This window comes from Ahaetulla prasina, chromosome 13, assembly GCF_028640845.1.
Source record: "Ahaetulla prasina isolate Xishuangbanna chromosome 13, ASM2864084v1, whole genome shotgun sequence".
NCBI lineage: Eukaryota > Metazoa > Chordata > Lepidosauria > Squamata > Colubridae > Ahaetulla > Ahaetulla prasina.
The window spans coordinates 24,794,486-24,817,684 of record NC_080551.1 but is presented as its reverse complement, the minus strand read 5'-3'; the positions used below and the strand labels follow the sequence as shown (position 1 = coordinate 24,817,684).

At 41.7% G+C, this 23,199-nt stretch overlaps 1 protein-coding gene across 1 annotated transcript in view; it reads left to right on the top strand.

Annotated features, from left to right (window-relative positions):
- THSD4 (thrombospondin type 1 domain containing 4) overlaps nt 1-23,199 on the top strand; it is a 181,260-nt gene that overhangs the window by 60,214 nt on the left and 97,847 nt on the right. The window contains exon 7 of the mRNA XM_058156480.1: nt 5,994-6,130. Coding sequence (XP_058012463.1) covers nt 5,994-6,130 — 137 coding nt within the window. The remainder of the gene's footprint in view (nt 1-5,993; nt 6,131-23,199) is intronic.

Genomic DNA, 23,199 nt, shown 5'->3' with positions numbered 1-23,199 from the left:
CCCAGTGGACACTTAGTGAAAGGAAGAGGACTTTTGTGGTAGGTTTCCCCTTCTTTTTAGAGAACATTTGTTTTTTCCCCTTTTCATTTTGTTGTTGTTAGTTGCGAAGTCAGGTCTGACCCATCACGACCCCATGGACAACATTCCTCCAGGCCTTCCTGTCCTCTATCATCCTCTGGAGTTCATTTAAGCTCATGCTGACTGCTTCAGTGACTCCATCCAGCCACCTTGTTCTCTGTCGTCCTGTTCTTCTTTTGCCCTCAATCTTTCACAGCATGAGGCTCTTCTCCAGGGAGTCCTTCCTTCTCCTTAGGTGGCCAAAGTATTTGAGTTTCCTCTTCAGGATCTGGCTTTCTAAAGAGAAGTCACGATTGATCTCCTCTAGGACTGACCAGTTGGATCGCCTTGCATTCCAAGGGACTCGCAGGAGTCTTCTCCAGCACCAGAGTTCAAAGACCTCCATTCTTTGGCGCTCCCAAATCCTAACTTTTTTATTTAGCCCTCCCCATTTAATTTCTGTTGTCCCATTGGCTTCACTTGGTCTTCTTCATAACCTCAGTATTCCCTTAGACAAAATCAAATAATTTATTTTGGGAATTTCTGGTTCCTTAAAGGTAACCCCAAATTTGCTACCTGAGGCATGTCTCAAAATGCTGGAAAAGAGGAAGGAAAAAGAAGAGAACAACCAACAGCAAGGGGTGGATTTACAGTTGGAAGACCTGAAGGAATTGGGGATAGATTCCTCTGGAGAACATTATTTATTTATTTGATAAATTTAGATGACCACCTGTCTCACTGAATGTGACTCTGGATGGTGTACAACCAACAGTTAAAACAATGTCACAGCAGTTAAAACCTGGTTGATCACATCATTCAGCATCAACTGAATGAGACATAATCCAGGGGTCTCCAACCTTGGTAACTTTAAGACTTGTGGACTTCAACTCCCAGAATTCCTCAGCCAGCTAAGCTAAGCTGGCTGAGGAATTCTGGGAGTTGAAGTCCACAAGTCTTAAAGTTGCCAAGGTTGGAGACCCCTGACATAATCGATCGATCAATCAATATAAAGATCCAACTCTTATGGAAATAAAGAGAAGAGGATGGGCAGCAGGAATGTGGATGGACTTAGTGGGGATGGGTGGTACCATTAGAAGACTTGAAGGACCAGATTAGGAATAGATCATCATGGAGGAAGATGCCTGTGGTTGCTAACAATCAGCATCAACTTGATAGAACGTAATCAGCTGATTTTTAAACTATTCAAGGCACCATATCTGATTTTTCAGTCTCTACACAATAATTGAAGAGAGAATACTGCCAAGTTAAGGTACTTTGACAATGAGAGGATTAAAAAAAAACTATAATATTTAGAGAAAGCAAAGATATGCTGATCTGACCTTCCTTCTAACCAAGCCATTCTGTGCCCTGATGATAGCGTTTCCACTGAATCCCACAAACAATGAGATTCTTATATGTCTCCTCAGAAGGAAGTCTGATTAAATCCAGAAGGTTTTATTCTAGATCAGGGATCTCCAACCACCTTGGTCCCTTTAAGACTTGTGGACTTCAACTCCCAGAGTCTGTCAGCCAGCAAAGCTGGCTGAGGAACTCTGGGAATTGAAGTCCACAAGTCTTAAAGGGACCAAGGTTGGAGACCCCTGTTCTAGATTGCCCAAGATTGCAATTTATCAGTGACTTTCTTGCAAGGGTTGAAAATAATTTAAGTACAGCCCTAAAAGGAGGAAAATTTGTCAGAGGTACAAATTAAGAAGAGGGACCTTTACTGAGATTCTTTCAGCAAAGCCGGCCTAATAAGGACAAAATATCTAAAATTCCATGATATTAAAAGCAGGGCAAAGCCCGGACAATTCCTCGGACTGAAATAAGTAATTTTAGTTACATGTTCGGTTAAAGCATCTATTTAATGTCTACTTTATTCATGGAATGCTCTTAAAAGCAGTAAACAAATGGTATGTTACTGGCTCATTCCCATAAACTCTTAACAATCATTTTTTTTGGTGCTTTTTTCTGTGGTATGTATTTGGAATGAGTGATGGGTTAAGGGTAGACAGATGTCAAAGCCTGAACAAATTCAGGAAGACTTTCCCAAACTCAATGAAGATTTATGTGACCCGAGGAGAAACTAGAGTAAGCATGGCAGATAAATTAAGCCAAAGAGATTAGAAAGGATCAGTGATTTATGAAACATGATTCAGTATTCAACAGATTGGAGACAAGAAATATGAGAATTTCTTGGCTCAGAAATTTCCTAAGGAAGAGGATGAGGCTCTTAAAGGGTAGTTTAACCTGTGATTTTTTGAAGGTATTTTTCCACACGTTTTTATATCAAGGATTAGGGTTGCAGTATACAGAATAACAGAGTTGGGGAAAAAAAACTTGGAGGTCTTCTAGTCGAACCCCCTGCTCAAGCAGGAGATCCTACACCAGGGGTGTCCAAACTTGGTCCCTTTAAGACTTTTGGACTTCAACTCCCAGAGTCCCTCAGCCAGCAAAGCTGGCTGAGGAACTCTGGGAGTTGAAGTCCAAAAGTCTTAAAGGGACCAAGTTTGGACACCCCTGTCCTACACCATTCCAGACAAATGGTTGTCCAGTCTTTTCTTAAAAGCCTCCAGTGTTGGAGAAACCACAACTTCTGGAGGCAAGTTGTTCCACTGATTAATTGTTCTCACTGATAGGAAGTTTCTCCTTAATTCTAGGTTGGATGTCTCTTGGATAACCTTCCATCCTTTTTCTGACTACATTCTCTCTCTTGAAGTTGCCAGTTTCAGGGATGGGATCTACGAGGGTTTGCAAAGTCTTAATAGGTTTCTTCAAAAGAAGATCTGCTATTAAGTCAAGAGACAGACTTGCAGAATCTTATACTATTCGCTTGAGAAACCATTCTATCCCCCAATTCAGTCACCTCTAATTCTTTAATCATCTTGAACACTGGACCCAGGAACATTGATCTGGCTGTGATATTGATCACCAAGATTGATATGAAGTATAACAGAATATCATGGTCGGAAGGGACATTTAAGGTCTTCTAGTCCCACCCCCTCCCTACTCAAACGAGACCTTATACCCCTTCAGACAAATGGTTGTCCAATCTCTTCTTGAAAACTTCAAGTGTTGGAGCATTCATAACTTCAGAAGACAAAGCCATTCCATTGATTAATTATTCTCACTGTCAGAAATTTCTCCTTAGTTCTAGCCTGCTTCTCTCCTTGATTAGTTTCCATTCTTTGCTTCTTGTCCTGCCTTCTGATGCTTTGGAGAATAAATTGACCCTCTCTTCTTTGTGGCAGCCCCTCAAATATTGGAACATTACTATCATGTCACCCTAATCCTTCTTTTCATTAAACTAGACATACCCAGTTCCTGCAACGGTTCTTCATATGAGTAGCTTGAGCAATGTCTTTTGTTTTGTTAGGATTCCTTTATTCCATGATGAAACATGGTCCAAACCCTCTTGATGTGAGGGAGAAGGTCCTGGGGGCAATTGGTTGTCATGTTGAACTGGAAGTTTCAGGATAAACTGTCCTTGAAGAGATTGTAAACAGATATGGAAGAATATGCTTTTAAAATTAGAATTGCCCCATTAAATTGGGAGCATCAGGATGGAGTTTAGGAACAGATAACACTCATTTCTCATGGTTGCTTCAAAGGTTGTAAAATTAATCCTGCCTGGGTTTCTGTCCAAGAGAAGTAGGATCAGCTGCCAAAAGTGAATTTAGTGTAGTGAGAACAAGCATCTTCTTCATTGCACATGCTAAAATCCGTCTCAAGATATCTCAAAACTACATTTGGGAGAAATCAAAACCGCCTTGAATATGATGATAGGTTTTGGGATGAACGTCCTATGGGCTTTCCAAGGAATCTCCTACATTAAACGTTATATCTTGCAAAGAAATTGATTATGAAACAGAAAACTTGCATATTAGAAAGGAGAAGCATATGTGTGGACAGAAATCTAACACATGAATGCAAGGACAGAAGGTTACGGACCCGAATTTGGGAAAGGAAAAAAAACCGAGCAAAATCAGATTTCCATATCTTTTAAACAACTGTTAGGTGTTTTATATTGTTAGTAGTAATAGATTTTAAATTGGTAGTATGGGATTGCAAAACAGTTTAATCTCTTGGAGGCATGCCTTTCCTCATTCAAATCCTGGCCACGATATCAGCCCATGAAGAAATCTGGCCAAGCAGAAGCTGTGTTGCTTCTAAAGAAGATCAGATCACTCTATTTCTTCCTCTTTCTCCAACGTTCTGAGCCGATACTTCATGCCACCTTAGCCCAAAGCAGAGAGATCTCATGCCCGGTTCTGATTTGGAGGGGGAAAAAATTAACCTAGTAGAAAATATGTGAGTGAAGTTGGAAATCTTGACATCAGCAAGAGTTCCACTTGCTTTGCATGTGGCTCAGATGGTTTACTTTCTATTTTACACCCCATACTAAAATGGAATGGGATGGGTTATGGAATGGGATGGGATGGGATGGGATGGGATGGGATGGGATGGAATAGAATAGAATAGAATAGAATAGAATAGAATAGAATAGAATAGAATAGAATAGAATAGAATAGAATAACAGAATAATAGAAGGGACCTTGGAGGCCTTCTAGTCCAACCCCCTGCTTAGACAGGAAACCCTACACCACTTCAGACAAATGGTTATCCAATCTCTTCTTAAAAACCTCCAGAGCTGGAGCATTCACAACTTCTGGAGGCAAGCGGTTCCACTGATTAATTGTTCTCACTGTCAGGAAATTTCTCCTTAGTTCTAGGTTGATTACTTTCCATCTATTGTACTTGATAAAGATGCCACAGATATAGTTCAGCTCCCTCAGCTTCGTCAGCCCCCTTCCATTTCTCTGTCATTAGCAATTAAAAAAACAACAACCAACCAACAGTGCTCCCATCATCCCTTCTTCTTTCCTTCTTCCACTACAAGATCTCTGGCAAAGAGAACTGGCGTTTCCACTGCTTTGCTCCAGAACCCATCCAGCTGTTTCTAAAGCTTAAAGAGAGATGTCACCACTGCTTGTGGACGTTGGGGAGGAGGAGGAGAAAGGAAGACGGCCCACACATTTGGGAGAACTGGAGGAGAGAGAGAACTGTGGGAGTGTGGGACCAGCCAGGCAACTTGCCAACATGTTCATGGTTTGTTTCAAGAAACATTCAAGAGAGCATTTTATGAGATCAGCTTAATCCTGAAGGGTCAAGGATAGATAGGACAATTTGGAGTCCTCCAGATGCACTTGAAGCTCAGTTCCCATGAATTCCAACCAATGTGACCAGTGGCAAGTCAACAGAGAGATAATAATCCAACAATCTGAAGTATTTTAGTCATTGGATATAGGATACCCAGAAACAAAGGACGATGACTCCTTGTTTCCAGAGTTGCCAAAATAGATTATGGGGCAGGAGAGAAACCTGGTTTGTTTTTCCCACCCAGCATTATCAGCAGGCCTACCTTGGAAATAGCAATAGCCCTAAGAGTTATATACCGCTTCACAGTACTATACACCTCTCTCTAAGTGGTTTATAGATTGTCCCAGCAATCTGGGTCCTCATTTTACCAGCTTCGGAAGGATGGAAGGCTGAGTCAGGATCGAACTGCTGGCAGTCAGCAGAGTCAGCCTGCAATACTGCATCCTAACCACTGTGCCACCGTAGCTCTAAATTGAAATCCTTTTCAATTTAAATACATCCACTTTGACTGGCATGGTTGATGTTCCAATGCAAAGAGTTAATTCCATTTGGGGAGCTGATTGAACTTCATTTGATCCGACATCCCAACTGAATCCTTGCATAAATCCTGTTCCTAGGCATTTCCTCCTAAAATATATATATATATTTGCTTCCTGGTGCCCTCACTTCATTCTGCTGCTGATGGGGCTGCCACAATTAAACCACGTTAAGAAGATTTGGGGAAATATTGATGTTTGCATCTTGTCCTACTCTGACCCTTTCTGCCTTTTTTTTAGTGAAGGGCACTCAGAAATGTGAACTCAACTGCCGAGCTGTCGGCTACCGCTTCTACGTGAGACAGGCGGAGAAAGTTATCGACGGGACACCATGCGATCAAAATGGAACCTCCATCTGCGTGTCGGGGCAATGCAAGGTAAGAAGAACATCGACCTCAAAGTTGGAAGTTTCCTCTTCCATGTGATTCCTACAGCTTCACATTAGCCCAAAAACGAGAGAAAACCACCAGGAATGTAAATATTTTCTGTGTATTTCTTTGGACTTCTTTATATATATATATATGTATATAGATAAACACAATCCTTTTCTGTAAGTCTAGGTTTCTCTTCTTGCCCACATCTGGAGAGGATCAGGCATGTTCTTGGAAGTTATTTTTAGTGATTGAAAGCATAGTTGGAGTTATCTTTCTAGATGGAAGATATGGCTGGGGTTCAGATTATTTATGGAGGCATCTTTTGATATAAGGCTGAAGGCCAGGAGACGGTTGATGTTTTGATCCAAGCTGAGCCCATGTAATGCCCACAGGCCAACTTCACAATGCGGGCTGTACTCGCTGGAAGAGAAGATACAAACAAGGGGAAAAAATGTGTCTATAATCATTTACTCGCAATGAGTAACACCCCGTAGGATTCATGTCAGAATACACACGGAGCGATTGTAGTGTAAAACCGAGGAAACATGTAGTGTGCGTAAAATGATCACACACCCTTTTAACTCTCTCGTTCACAGATGTTCTTCCCATGTTCGTTTATATAACTCAGAGCTCTGGAGGAACAGCGATTTTGGCCTCCTCTCTGCAGATAACACTGCTGAATAACACATAGGCTTCAAACCTTTTGAGCCCAAGGCAATCCTGAGTCAATCTCAGGCTCTTGACCCATTAAGTCGAGCCTTCTGGATCCAACTGGGTATATTTTGGAAGCTCATTATGATAGGCCAAAGTCCGCAGCTCCCTTTTCCCAGTTGATTTCTGCCATCCATGATGGAAGGAAGTGGCCAACAATCATACATATTCAGTCCTTTATATCAGGGGCCTCCAACAGCAAAGCTGGCTGAGGAATTCTGGGAGTTGAAGTCCAGAAGTCTTAAAGTTGCCAAGGTTGGAGATGCCTGCTTTATATCATGATTCCCCATGAATATGTTCTGTCCCTTTGGCTGCCATAGAACTGTTGGTAGCAAATCCCAAACTCCTTGCTATGTAAATATATATATTTCCTTGAAGGGTCCTTGCTACTCTCTGAGCTTGCTTGTTTTCTTGCAGGCGTTTCATTACCCAAACTAGGTAACAGCTGATCAACAATCAGGAAGTAAACAATATCCCAATCAAGGCACTGCCCAACAAGCTAACAGTAAACAGCCCAACTAACAACCTCTAAGACCAGTCCCATCAACACTTGACTATAAACAGGGAGCAAACTCCCTATTAGCCCTGATGATGTTACCTAGTTGGGTAATAATAATAATAATAATAATAATAATAATAATAATAATAATAATAATAATAATAATAATAATAATAATAATAATATTTTAATTTGTATACTGCCCTTCTCCCGAAGGACTCAGGGCGGTGAACAGGCAAATAAAATACAAACAAACATACACAATAATTAAAACAACCCTTAAAAATCTGATTCAAATTTGCCAGAAAATTTAAAATGACATTACACCCCATAAAATAACAGAAATTTAAAACCCATCAAAATTCAATTAAAATTTAAAATTAAAATTAAAATCAGGCCAGGCCAGCCATATGAAATAAATAGGTTTTAAGTTCACGGCGAAAGGTCCCAAGGTCAGGTAGTTGTCGAAGCCTGAGGGGAAGTTCGTTCCAAAGGGTCGGAGCCCCCACTGAGAAGGCCCTCCCCCTGGGGGCCGCCAGTCGACACTGTTTGGCTGACGGCACCCTGAGGAGTCCCTCTCTGTGGGAACGCACCGGACGCTGGGAGATAGAGGCCGGCAGTATACGGTCCCATAGGTAGCCCGGTCCTAAGCCATGTCATTCATGGGTAATAAAATGTCTGCAAGAAAGCAGCCAAGCTCAGAGAGCACCAAGGATCCCTCATGTCAACTCTAAGCTACAAATATTCTCCTTCATGTGTTTCCTTTTCTTAGTCCTGAATTTCCAAGAATGTCATTTTGGCTGATATCCTTGACTTCCAACTTTGTAAAGAGTGTGTAATCTCTTCACGCAATCATTGCCATGCTTTTAAAAGACCTTTGTAGTTTGCGGCCCCACACCTTGTGGGAAGAGAAGGAGGCTCTTGAAAGCAAACCTGATTCTTACATTCAGATAAGTAGATATTACATAATCGCCATAGCTGTGGCTTCTCTTTCAAGTCTATTTACACAGTCACCATATTGGCTTTCAGAAAGCTTTTAATGTCCAGGTGTGGATTCCTTTTAAGATTGAGATGGGGGCATTGTGCGTATAGACTGAGTTGTGTGTGATTCAAGGAGATATTAAGCACTCTTCCAACTTAGTGTGGTGAAACCAGAAGTGGAGTATCTACAATTGCTTTCTTCTTCCATGATTTTATCCTGCAACTGTTCGGTAAGACATGTTTTTAAGCTTGTTGTCTTAAGCGAAAAGTAGAATGGACCGATGAACACTTGACTTGAGTTTCTCCCCTCGCTTTGTCCTTGGTGATTCTGGTTCTATTGTGGCTGCATGCTGTATTGCTTGTTTAAGCGGGATTTCATTCCTAAGACCATAGATGGGTGTCCCAAAGGTGCTTTTCCAAAAGGCAACTGGACTTTGTTGGGTTTTTGTTTCCCTTAAAAAAAGGAAGGGTTCACTTCTTCAACCATGACCTGGATAATTGAGAAGCTCCATAAACCATTGATTAGTTTTCAGATTTATGGCATTTTTGGTTGAGGGGTAGACAAGGAGAAGATCTGGACAGAAAGTTGACCTATGTTGTAAATGTTGTACCTTGGTGAACGTATCTTTTCTTTTATGTACACTGAGAGCATATGCACCAAGACAAATTCCTTGTGTGTCCAATCACACTTGGCCAATAAAAAATTCTATTCTATTCTATTCTATTCTATTCTATTCTATTCTATTCTACTGCATTGTAATTTCTTATATTTCTATTATTGAAGGGATATGTTACGGGATGAAAAAAAACGAGACGGTGCAGAATGATATCAGGCAGTCTTTCTTAACCTCAGCAGCTGGAAGAAGGGTGGACTTCAACTCCCAGAATTCCCCAGCCACCAGAGGATTCTGGGAGTTGAAGTCCACCCATCTTCCAGCAGCCGAGGTTGAGAAACATGGATATAAGGGACTACCGAGGGACAGTGACTTGGCAGACGTGCCGAATCTCTTTATTTAGGCATAAATATCTTTCATTTGCAATTTGATTTCCCTGGGGTCCAATTCACAGAGTTTACAAAGAAGGAACTTATATTTTGGGCTTTGGTGGACTCTGGAAATTATTGAGAAGATGTATGATCCACCAGTGACTTTAACAGGCCTTCAGTGACATCTGCTGGGTGATTTGTCATAGTCCCATTTATGTCACCAAGGACCATGTGAGCAGCGTTGATTTAAAGTTGCTGAAGAAGCTGAGGGCCGAAGAGAAGTAAGAAATAATGAGTAAAAAATAAGAAAACCATTGACCTAGACTTAATTTAGGTTAATTCATCCACTGATGAGGCATGCTAAAATGGACTTTTTTTTTTTTGTATTAGAAAAACAAGGAGGAGGAGTGTATTCTGCATAATTATACAAAATTGTGCAGATGCTTTGATGCTGAACCACATGGTGGCGCCAAACTCACACTAATGCCGTGTTGTAGACTTTTCTGTGCCTCTTAAAAGAAATTTCTCCAAGGGAGAAGTCTGCTCACCCCTTTAGAAATCCCATTCTCATTCTGTATCCCTGATCAGCATTGATCCTCACCCCACAATTATCCCGATTCCACCACTGATTGTGACCACGAGAAAAAGGACTGTGGTTTTCTCTCTTGGGTGAGCCAAAGGTCCATAGGTGTCATTATGGCCCCCAATATTTCATTCAAAAGATACATTTTGATGTGTCTTTTCTAAAGCAGTGCAAAATGGATCTTCTGGCCAGCAGACCTTTTAATTTAATTTTTACAAATAAGGACCTTCACGGAATGGGAAGAAAGTCCACCTCCATCACTGATTTTTTTTTTAAATTTGCATTTATATCCTGCCCTTCTCCGAAGACTCAGGGCGGCTTACATTGTGTTAGCAATAGTCTTCATCCATTTGTATATTATATACAAAGTCAACTTATTGCCCCGAATAATCTGGGTCCTCATTTTACCTACCTTATAAAGGATGGAAGGCTGAGTCAACCTTGGGCCTGGTGGGACTAGAACCTGCAGTAATTGCAAGCAGCTGTGTTAATAACAGACAGACTTAGTCCGCTGAGCCACCAGAGGGCCCTGGTGATGTGATGTGGTGTGTGATAAAGGCCCAACCTAGTCTTCTAGGGAAAGAACATATGTACCAACAGGAGAGAATATTTATAGCTCAGGGTTGAATTATGGGGTCCTTCGTGCTCTCTGAGCTTGGTGGTTTTCTTGCAGATGTTACATTACCCAACTAGGGAACATCATCAGTGCTAGAATGGAATAGGGTTTCAGCAGGAGGAGGAGGAGGAGGAGGAGGAGGAGGAGGAGGAGGAGGATGGGATCCTTGGTACTCTCTGAGCTTGGTGGTTTTCTTGCAGACGTTTCATGACCCAACCAGGGAACATCATCAGTGCTAGAAAAGAGTAGGGTTTGCTCCCTGTTTATATACACATGACTTTTCTTGTTAGTGTTAGTGGATGTGATCTGGGTGATTCCTTGACTAGGCTTCTGTTTACTGTTGTGTTGTTTGTCTGAGTCGGTAGTTCCTTGATTGGAGTGTTGTTGACTTCTTGATTGTTGGTCTTGTGTCAATCTTGGTGGTAATCTCTGCTTATCTGGGTGTTGATTGCTGGATGCTGGAAGGAAGGTGTTTTGATCTTTTTGTTTCCTTTTTGGCATTTTGGTTGACTCTTTTGAGTGGTATGTAGATGTCATTTATCCCTATGTGACTGTTGATGGCCAATTTGTCTGAGACCAGCAGGCCTCACCCTAAGCTTTCCTTAGGGCCCTCATCAAATTATTGAATAAATGGAAAAAAGAAACCAAAATCCATGATCCATCACCTTTTACGATCTAAGGGAGGTTGGACCGTAGATACAAGCTTCTACCAAGTCAGAAACAGTCCTAAAATTGGGTGCAGTTCACTTAACAGTTTAGCAACAGGGATTCTAATCTCAATTGTGATCATAAATTGGAAACTACCTGTCTACCATCAATGGCAAGAAATAAATGTTTTGTCTCTTATTCAAACAGGCTGTGTGTTCCCGAAAAGACTGCCCGTTTCATAAGGGAATAGCGTCCTTTCTTTTAATTTGAAAACATTTCAATGGATGTTTTCCTCTGAATGAATACTTCTTTGTGGTTGGGTAGGTAATGCTATTGAACAAACAGTGCTCAGATATACATACATACATACATACATACATACATACATACATACATACATACATATTTCAACCTGCTTTGAAACTTGACCTCCCGTGTGGCCCAATAAACTCAGATTCTAGCATAAAGGGCAACTTGTAAGTATTATTGAATTTGCAGTGCTGCGATATCTATGCCCGGTTATAATTCCACCTCAGCCAGAGGCACCCACAATTGGTGCAGAAAAAGGCAGTAGTTTGTGCGATTGCAAAAGGAAACTTTATATTCCATTAAAGGCATAACGTGTTGACTTTTCGTATCCACTGGAAAGAACAGTTAATATTTCTATGCATTAAGAGCAGTGAAACGGCCATTAGGTAGGTAGAGAGGTCATCCAATAATGTGGAACAGGAATGGCCGTGTGGAAAAATCAATAGAAAATACAAATATTTTTTGTTGGTTTATTTTTTATACCATTTCTTGGAGATCTGCCCTCTAGAGTCAGTTTGCCCTTGTTCTGGAGAATTTGGTGGTCAAGACCTCAGGGTGAGAATCAGCAAATGACTCAAACCAACATGCATAATTGCAGCCTTGAACCAAACTCAACTGGGACACCATGATGGAACAGAATATATCACATAAGAAGAGATTGGACAATGATGGGTCTGGAATGATATAAGATCTCCTGCTCAAGCAGGAGGTTGGACTAGAAGACCTCCAAAGTCCCTTCCAACTCTGTTCTTCAGTATTCTGTATTATTATATTGCCTTGCAGAGAAATCCCACTTTTCAACTTGCTGTTGTTAGTCGTGAAGTTGTGTCCGACCCATCGCAACCCCATGGACAACGTTCCTCCAGGCCTTCCTGCCCTCTACCGTCCTCTGAGTCCATTTAAGCTCCCACCAACTGCTTCAGTGACTCCATCCAGACACCTCATTCTCTGTCCTCCCCTTCTTCTTTTGCCCTCAATTGTTCCCAGCATTAGGCGCTTCTCCAGTGAGTCCTTCCTTCTCATTAGGTGGCCAAAATATTTGAGTTTCCTCTTCAGGATCTGGCCTTCTAAAGAGCAGTCAGGGTTGATCTCCTCTAGGACTGACTTGTTTGTTCACCTTGCAGTCCAAGGGACTTGCAGGAGTCTTCTCCAGCACCAGAGTTCAAAGGCCTCAATTCTTTGGCGCTCAGCCTTCCTTATGGTCCAACTTTTACAGCCATACATTGCAACTGGGAAAATCATAGCCTTGACTATACGCACCTTTGTTGGCAGGGTGATGTTTCTGCTTTTTACTTTTTTTACTTTTCAACTAGCCTCCCACAGAATGCCAGACCCCAGGAAACATTCTTCCCCAACCCTTCCCCCTTTCAGAACCGCTGAACAACACACCCAAGTCAATGTTTGGGATTGTGGGCCTCAGAAAAGCCATGTCTCCCCGGCATTTGGTAGGATGGGAAAAAACAGCTGGAAGAGAAGGCTGTTGTCCAAGATCATCCAGCTTATAGTCACAATCGCCGCTGGACAGCCTTTTCCTTCAATTTGGCTCAGCGGCAGGTTTTACAGACTCCTCTGTGGTATAAATTGGAAGCATACGCAAGGCGAGGATGGGATCCAACCGAAGTTCTGGTTTTGGTTAGGCTTAGGAATGGGAAAGATTTGGCTGGGCCATCTTCGTCTCCTTCTTCGGTGCCAGCCTTGGGAAGGATATGAGCAAGTTGGCAAGGTTGTAGAATAATAGAAACTAGAGATGGCAAAGAAGAGAAGACCACACGAGCGATTTCCCCCAAACAATGCCCTTTTGTTCTTTGTAGTCTAGAGGGGAGTTTCAGTCCTCTCCTTTTTTCCTCTAGCTTAGTTTAGTCTACATTGGAGCTTTGCATAAATACTTGAACAGGTGAGATTCCTGGAGGGAAAACTTGCTCTTTGCTTTTTTTTCCAAGGGTAGTTTTAAGCACTGAATCCTTTGTGATATCAGAGAAGGGGGGAACTCTTTTGCTCCATGAAGGCCACAGGTCCTAAGAGGTCCTCTTATCTATGGCAAGTATTTTCTGTCCTCCTTCCTCCTAAAAAGCCAAGGGGGATATCCTGCAAACCTCAGGGCGCAGTAAAACAATAAGAAAATACAAAAAGGCTCCCTGGGGAAAAATCAGTGTGTAAAAAAGTTGATCCTGCTAACAAATCCTTAGAACGGTAGAACAAAGTGAGATGGCAAAGCTGTGTTTGAAAGCCACAGAGAGGGTGTGGGGGAGGAGTAGGTAGAGGGTTTCTTAATTTTGGGCTGGTCAAGAAGGAAATCCCCTTTTTCTAGCCTGAGGAGATTTCGGTGTAGTTCAGTTCTTTTAGCATCAGGCCAAGATGAGCTTAAAAACATGCACATGAATGACTGCAAATTCCAATTTCTCAGGGAGCGATGCTTTTCCCATGGCCTTACCTGGCCTTCGTTGTAAGAGATGGGCTGTGAAAAGAAAGAGAGAGAGAGAGAGAAAGAAAGAAAGAAAGAAAGAAAGAAAGAAAGAAAGAAAGAAAGAAAGAAATTCAGATTTGAAGGTAGGCAAATCCTAAGCTTTCTATCAGAGGTTCTGCAAAATCCACCTCCAAGATCTGCGAACTATCCAGAATAACAGAGATGGTTGAAAGCGACCTTGGAGGTCTTCTACTCCAACCCCCTGCTCAAGCAGAAGATCCTGTACCATTTCAGACCAATGGTTGTCCAATCTCTTCTTAAAAACCTCCTGTGATGGAGCACCCACAACTTCTGGAGGCAAATTGTTCCACTGATTAATTGCTCTTACTATCAGGGAATTTCTCCTTAGTTGTAGGTTGCTTCTCTCCTTGTTTAGTTTCCACCCGTTGCATCTTGTCCTGCTTAAAATTTGCAATAATGCACACGTGCAGTACTGTCTCTGAAACAAAACAAAAAACCCCCTATAAAAAAGCTCAAAATCGCTACGTTTTCTATATCTGACTGATTTTCACCTCATAGACAAGGATTTGAGAAGAGCCAGGAGAACATCATGTTAACATCACTGGCAGATTTGCCCAATAATTTATGGCGACAATAACGGATACAGTACAAAATGAACAAAAAGGTAATTAGAAAAACACACAGCAATTAATGGCCCCTCTTCAAAAGGATTCGTTTCATCAACTTAACTAATGAGAACTAAAGAGCAACAAATTACTGTAGTAGAAAAGTTAGTAAATAACCAAAAGCTAAAAAAAAATACTGGGAATTGCAGGGGAAACTGCCTGTTTTTATGTGATTTGGAGGAGAGATTCTTTTCAAAATCATCCTGGTTTGACCAGTCACCTCTAAACATTTTAGCAAACACCACAAGATTGCGAAGTCACAGTTACTATTTCCACCATAAATGAAGTCTGAATTACCTCTAATTGTGTTTCAGAAGAACACACAGTGCTGTACGAAACCAAAATTATCTTGGAGTCTTTCAAAGTACAGGTCTGAAGAGTATTAAAACAAATGTTGCATAGGGTTTTTTCCACCCAATGTGACTTTTTTTGCAGAAACTAGTCTCATCCTTAAGATCTTTATGGTTAAAAGGCCAGTCACAGGCCGGATAACGGCTGGCAGTGAAAAACATGTCAGTCAAAAAATGCACAATTATTAAAACAAAGTCTGTGGTAGTGCATAGTAATAATAATGCGCGGATTCTGCCTAGAGGCCATTCAACACACACAAACATACACACATAGAGTGTATCTTTGGGGAAGCTACACACCAAAATAAATTAACAAATAAACCTGGAGGCTGTTTTGTGTTTTTATACAGAAAAACCTACCTAGAAAATAGAAATGCATAGAGATGCACTGTTTCCCCAAACTTATGTTTCTCAACCTTGGTCATTTTAAGATATATGGACTTCAACTCCCAGAGGTCTCCAGCCAGCTTGGAGACAAATGGTTTCACCTCAAGAAGGTGGATGGACCAATGGCTTGAAGGTGGATGGACCAATGGCTTCAAGGTGGATGGACCAATGGCTTCACCTCAAGAAGGTGGATGAAGAAATGACCCACCTTTTGCAAGAGTTGCCTGGAAAAGCTCCTAAGAGAAAGATTAGTTTAGCCTGGGAAATCATTCTGACAAGTTTCCAAGTCCCAAGCAAAGATGTCGGAGATCTCCTTCTAGCTTGACTTTCCTCCATCACCCTGTATATAGATTCTCCTCAAGTTCTACCAAGACTTTTCCCTCACATGTCTTGCATTTCCCTCAGCAGAAAACTTTCAACTTCCTTTGCTCCATAACCCCCCTTTTCTTTTTAATCTCCCCTCTCAAGGACACCTTGATTATTTACAGTTGAAGCATCCAAAGGACTCAATGCTTTGTGGTCCTCTCTTACGGATCTGCCTTGTTTTCCACCACATCTGTGTGAGACCTGTAGGAAATCTCTTTGTAATAGAGTTAGCCAAGTTGGAAACATCAGGGCTCTTTCAAATATTAACCCAACTTCTCTGACTTCAGTGAAGGAATCTGACTGAGGTAGAGGTGTGGGATACATCTGAAGAAGGTGCTTTTTCAGATTTTTTGGGGGGTACTGGTAGGTTTTGGTTGTGGGCATGGAGGGAAACCAAATTCCTCTTCTTGTGGTTCAATATGGACCTTTTAAGTGGAAAGCGAAACTATCTTGGATCAAGGAACAAAAACTCTTGGGTGGAATATTTAATTTTCGTCATGTTGCTGTGGGACCATTTCCTTGGATTGTCCATTTTTGAGAATAGATACCTTATGTGAAGTTTGGCTTGTAGGCAATGCATGCAGTGTTTGGCTTCCGGTGCCAAAGGAGGAGAAATGGAGAACATGTGCAAACATTAAAATAATGTCCCATTCACAGCATGGATGTAAAGCATTTATAGAGTTTTACATAGGAGAGAGTCTAGACGAGCAAGGATTTGGCATACATTTTTTAAGACAGGGATTGGGTCAGGAAAAGGAGAAGGTCAACAAGCATTCCTTGGCCATAGAGCAGAAAGAACAAGATTGTTTGGAAAGAGAGAATAATTCAAATATGCAATTGAACCTGCCCAGAAGAAATAGATGTATTAGCTTCTCCTTCTCCTTCTCCTTCTCGTCCTCTTTCTCTTTCTTCCTTTCCTTCTTCTTTCCTTCCTTTCCTTCTCCCTCTCCTTCTTCTCCTCCTCTTTCTCCTCCTCTTTCACCATCTCCCCCTCTTTCTCTTCCGTCTTCCTCTTCTCTTTCTCCTTCCTCTCTTTCTTCCCCTTCTCCTCTTCCTCTTCCTCTTCCTCCTCCTCCTCCTCCTCCTCCTCCACCTTCAGCTCTTCTGTTTCTTCCTTTCCCTTCTCCTTCTACTGTACTCATCCTTCCTGTCCTTTTTCCTCTCTTTCTCCTTCTCTTCCTTCCCTTCTTCTTTCCTTCCTTCCCTTCTCCTCCTCCCCATCTTCATCTTTCTCCTCCTCTGAGAGGAGGCTGAGAGAAGGCCATGTTTCTAAGCTGAAATGCCCCTGAGAAAGACACATCACCAGGTTGTGTCATTCTCACTGAAGCAGATCACAGAGGCCTTTCAAAGCGGCCTCCCATCCTGGCTGGGATGTCAAAGAGAAAAAGAAACACGTCTTCAAATACGTTTAATTTTCTTTCTTTCTTCACAAACCCTTGTAACTTTTAAAATAATAATAATATTGTGGTAACACTCTTGGGTCTAACAAATGTTTTAAGCTTTCTCAAAGAGCAATTCCCTCCTGGCTGAGATGTAAGGAGAAGATCTAAACATTTCTTCAAAATATTAATTGTGGTTTTTTCTTTTCCTTCCCCACGCCTTGTTTTAATGCAAAGAACTGCACCTTTAAAACAATATTGCTTTGAAGTTCTAGCGGTTGGATTACAAATGATGAAAAGTCATTCCAAAGAGACTTTCTCTCCTGGATGAGGCATGGAAAGGTCAAATGCCTTTTCAAGGAGATGGACCCACCTTCATTTCTTTCTTTTTCAAGCATCAGCACTTCCAAAAACGAAGCAAAAAAGGCAACCAAGCAGCTCTCCACTCCAACAGACCAATATAATCCTAACCCCGGTAAATTATTCTCAAGGATTTGTCCAGGGTTGCAATGCTACAACGTGCATATTTGCACAGAAGGGGACTCAACTGAACACATCAACCCAGAGTTGTCACTTGAGGCAGCAATGACCAGGCTCAAATTATTCTACTTTGGACACGTGATGTCTCTGGAGAAGGGTCTGATACTGGAATAAGTGGAAGGAAAGGGAAGAAGAGGACAACCAGATGCATGATGGATGGACTCTGTTGCAGTAGTAATGGGGCACCTCTGGAAGACCTGAAGGACCAGGTTAAGAGAGATATCGTCATAGAGAAAACCTAGCAATGTAGTTACAGAATCAGCACCAACTTGGGACACACCTAGTCAATCAATCAGCCAATCAATCCTGTATCAAGTTTCCCATTTAGTTGGGTTATCGGACTCCTTGCTGTTCTCTGAGCTTGGTGGGTTTTTTTTTTGTAGACATTTCATTATCAAACTAGGTAACATCATCATCACAGCCAGTTACCTAATTGGGTTGTGAAACATCTGCAAAAAAACTGCCAAGCTCAGAAAGCACCAAGGATCCCATAATTCTCCTCCTCTTCCTCTCTACAAACTCCACTCCCTCCCAGCACTGAAGATGTCCCCTCATTGGGTAATGAAACATCTGCAAGAAAACCACCAAGTTCAGAGAGCGTTAAGGAGTCCGCAGTTCATCCGTGAGCTACAAATATTCTCTTCTGTGGATAGTTGGGTTTGACAGCCACTCTTGTCAATGTCAGGTTGTTGTCTGCTCACTGCCCCTTTCATCTGGCAATACGGGAATGAACTGAGTGTTGTGTGCACAGAAAGCACGAGCTCTTCACCAAGCCATGGGTCCACCAAGGAAACAAAGCAAGCTTGAAGCGTGCCGTGTTTGCCATGTCTCTAAAAAACACATTCATTCTTCTCAGGACAGCGAAGCTACAGGACACCTGCTCCACCGAGACAAAACATTTTGTTCCACCCAAGATCTCCCTGCCTGGATCTACGGCGCCACAAAGTTCCCACACATCATCTAGACAACAAGCCTGCTTAGCTACAACTCATCCTGGCTAATGAAAACTTCAAATGATCCCTTCTGCTAATTAAAGGCGTTCGGATAATTAGTTACTTTTCAACATGAACAATCCCAGTCAAAACTCTTTGAATGGGAGAGTCTGCCTCGCGAAGAAAAGACGTCGTCTCCTTTGGTTTCCAAGCTAGGATCCCAGACTCCTGAGATCTCCTGTCCCATCACAAGAATCCCCGAAGCCGGCTTTTCATTTGGAGCAGACGGGGAAACTCCTTGACCTCGACTGCTTGAAGCCGAGACGAAGCCCACTCAATGGGCCCTGCCTCGTCCCTCTGCTGCCATAATTGGTGAAAAGGACCCGTCCTTTACCGTGGAGACGTCTCAAGGAAGGGCCGCAGCTGCTAACAAATTCATCGGAGGCGCATGCTAATCTCAGAATAATTAAGCCATGTTTGTTTTCCCACACACACTTAGCAAGGCAGACAATCGGCCCACCGCCTCCTACCACAAGACGGGCTTTGCAGCTCCCCCTCCTCTGCCCGTCTGCCTTGCCGTCTTTCAGTCCCAGAGCATTGTTGGCCCTGCGTTGGCATTCAGGTGGTGTGTCCCACAAATCATATCTTCAAACATTTCCGAGAAGTCAGGATTTCCGACAGCCAGTCAGAGACGGGCTTTCCCATGCAAATCGTGGCTTTCAAGGCCAGAAAACGGGACTGGGGAATAAAAAAAACAAAATGGCCCCTTCATTTTTTTCCTTCAGGATTAGAAGGGATGGGAGAAGGCTATGAAAAGCTGATGTCCATAGAAAGGGTCTTCCTTTGTCGTCTCGTAGGTTGAAAAACTGCCCCTTACCTTCTCGCTAGGCCGAGAACAAAACATCGATTGTTAATTCTATTTTCCTGGATTTTGGTTGATTTGAACCATGGTTTTTTTGGGGGAGTTGGGAGCAGACAGTGTTATATTTTAGGAATATAAGCATTGCTAAGAATTTGGTGTTCACAATTTATTTTAGGAAATTCTTTGATGGACCCAAAACAGCCAGCTTTGCTCCTGGAACTCTTCGCTGTCCTGGGTAGAGCTCCCCTAAGATTTTCAAAAGTGGTTAATCAAGTTTTTTTTTTTTAAATGTAATGAGAGGTGAAGGAAATTGCCGTGGTATAGTGTGGTTTATTAGCACATTGTGCCAACTTGATTTTTCTAGTCGGTAAATGAGAGTTTATGGTCTAGTGCATCAATTCACCAGTTGGGGGTAATCACTCATAAAATAATAAAACTAACTGTCTCAAATGTGATTCACAAGCCACCTAAAAATGTACAAGTAGTCCTCGTTTAGCGACTGCCCCGTTTAGCAACTATTTGTAGTTACAGCAGTGTTGAAAAAAGTCCATTTGCTACCTATTCTCCCACTAACAACCTCTGTAAAGGAAAAAAAAGGTGAAGTCAGATCATAAGCACAATTGCAGTTTCACTCCTCCCTCAGTGACCAAGTGGCTAGTCCCCATTGTGGTCTAGGACTACCTGTATAACGAGTTTCTGCCATTCAAAAGTCCTTTGCTCTTTCTCTTCGTTACATCCACCTTTCTTTCCTTCTCAAGATCCAGTTTTCCAGTCTACTAAAGGCCCCGTTACTTCCAGGAAGTAACAATATTTTTAACACAGAAAACCAGCTTTTTCCTATCGTTACATGGACCAGTTTGAATTGGTTGGGATCCAGCTTTGGAGTAAACTATACCTTTTTCTTTTTTTAAGAAAACTGAAAATAGGAAGGTTTGCTGGCTGAAAAACCGTTAAGGCTTCCCCTCTTCAAAGGAGTGTTTGTATTTAAGAATAAACCTTCAGTTTCTCTTCACAATGGAAGCTCAGTGGTCAAATTGTTTAACTATGGCAAAGTGCATTTTCTGCAACACAGATGCTTTAACTTTCATTTCTAAGTCGGGAGCATGGTGGGAGGAGGAGCGGGGAGAAAGAGGGAAAGGGAAGGAGGAGGAGTGTTGTGGGATTTTTTTAAACACAAAGCGGTTGCTGAAACATTTAACTGTAGATTACAGTTCCAGTCCAGGAAATGGCTTCTTCATTTGCTGATACCCCATAGTTGCTAATGAAATATCCTTCAGATTTTAAAGGATAATGATTCCATAGAACATAGAATCATAAGACTGGAAGGGACCACAGAGGTCTTCTAGTCCAGCCCTCTACCCACAACTTCTGGAGGCAAGTTGTTCCACTGATTAATTCTTCTAACTATCAGGAAATGTCTACTTAGTTCTAAGTTGCTTCTCTCCTTGACTAGTTTCCAGCCATTGCTTCTTGTTCTACCCTCAGGTGCTTTGGAGAATAGCTTGACTCCCTCTTCTTTGTGGAAGCCCCTGAGATATTGGAAGACTGCAATCCTGTCTCCCTTGGTCCTTCTCTTCGCTAGACCAGCCATGCCCAGTTCCTGCAACATTTTAGCCTCCAGTCCCCTCATCATCTTAGTTGCTCTTCTCTGCACTCTTTCTAGAATCTCTACCTTTTTTTTGCGTTCCTGATAATGAAAAGTGCTGCAAAAATAAAGTCTATAAAAGTACTCCAGAATATTGGAGTTCATGTATTCTTACCCCCAGTCTGTTTTTCAAGCACTTTTGGGACCTTCCTGGACCAGATCAGCTACTTAGCTGAGGACATAGGTCAGGTGCAGCTTCCTTCATCAAAGAGGCAGAAATGAGGAATTTCCAGGGGTCGTGAGTTTAATCTTTCCTGATAATGAGCACTTGCGAAGCCTCATTGCATTGGAAATTGTTGCTAGGAAAATTATGAAAGCTGCAGAGCTTGAGTTAAGCCGCAGGACATTCCGGAAGAGCAATGAGAAAGAAAGTTGGAGACACGAATACAAATGTTCATATGAGGTAGAAAGCCAAAACTGTCCGGTTGCATTAGCATGGGTAATCAAAGGGCAGGGAATGGTTTCAAAATGAACCGATTCCCATTTTCGACATTAGGGAGTAGACCTCGAGGAGTCAAAGCGAATAACAGAATACCAGAGTGGGAAGGGACCTTGGAGGTCTTCTAGTCCAGCCCCCTGCTCAAGCAGGAGAACCTATACTAATGATTGCCCAATCTCTTCTTTAAAACCTCCAGTGATGGAGCAACTACAACTTCAAGGCATTCCACTGATTAATTGTTCTCACTGCCAAGAAACTTCTCCTTAGTTCTAGGTTGCTTCTCTCCTTGATTAGTTTCCATCCGTTGCTTCTTGAAACAAGATTGAAGTGATATTGAAAGTATTTGCAATTTTTTAAAGATATGTAAGTTAAGTGTAGATATGTGCACTATGGACAGAGAGTTATCCATCCTGATGCACCGAGAAAAGATTAGAAGGCCAACTAAATATCTGCTCTTCATTTCAAGTGAATCTAGCTAATTTATAATCCCTAAATTAATCTATCAATTAATCTTTGTCCACCTTTCTGAATTTTATAATAGACCTAGTAGCTCAATACATGAATTTAAAAACCCCCACATATGAATGAAAAAGCATTAAAATGCTATGAAGAAGTGTGTAATATTGGAGAAATTGCACTGGGATGGTTTAATATTAAAGAAAACTGTTTATTACATTCATTTTTTTTTCATAGTTTGGAAATATGGAGCCCAATTCTGGCAAATATAAGACCTGTGGACTTCCACTCTCAGCCAGCCCAGCTAGGTGTGGAAGTCCACAAGTCTTAAAGTTGTCAAGGTGGGACACACACACACACCACCCTGTTTTTAAAACAATCTTTTAAGTTATTAAAACAATCTAATTTTCACCTGAAACTTAGAGAGAATGGACTTATAATAGATCTGTCCCAAGTGGAATCTGGATTGTTTCTGTAACCTCTACTCAACAGCCCTGGTGTGCAACTAAGGTCATCTAAATAAATGAGCTTCTGAGCTTAGGGGAAAATTGTTTGGTGTTTTTATCTTAATTCCTACCTGATAGTGCTGAGATCTAGGAATTGTGTTTTCTTAGCTCATCTTTTTGATCCAAGTAAATACAGTTTGTAAGATAAGTGGGGGGGGGATACCCTGCACGTTCCTCCGTTTTTCACACTATTTATTTATCCAAGGAATTTCTTTGAAGATAAAATGGCAAGAAGGTTCCCCCCTCCTTTTCCTTGGGTGGTCTCTCAAGGAGCTGAGGGTGTAACCCAAAAGTGTCTCCTTCGCTTGCAAATCTTTTTTTCCCCCCAGTTGAATGACCTCACTTGTTATATATGTTTTCTTTTTCAATTTAAGGCTTTAATTATAGTAAAAATCAGGTAGTGGGATAAAGACACGGCACCATTTTAAGTTTCCAGCCTTAAGAAAACTGCTGCAGTGGAGTTCCCCCCACCCTCCCCCTTTCCTTTTCCTGTATTTTGCTTTATACTAAGCTGGAGTTCTCAGTTTTGACAATAAATCACACTGGGAAAAAAAGTTAAGTTGGCCCATAAGAGTAGTAACTGTTCCTTGAGATGCAACTTGGCTTACATACACCAACCTGAATTTCATTAGACCATACCCAACCAGTTAGGAACACAACGTTGTAATTCTTTCAGCCTCAGACACAGTATTTCTGTTTCATAGATCCTCCTTATCTTTCTTGTTTTGGCGTGACTCTGGGGAGTTACCTGGACTATTTCTTCTTCTTCTTCTTCTTCTTCTTCTTCT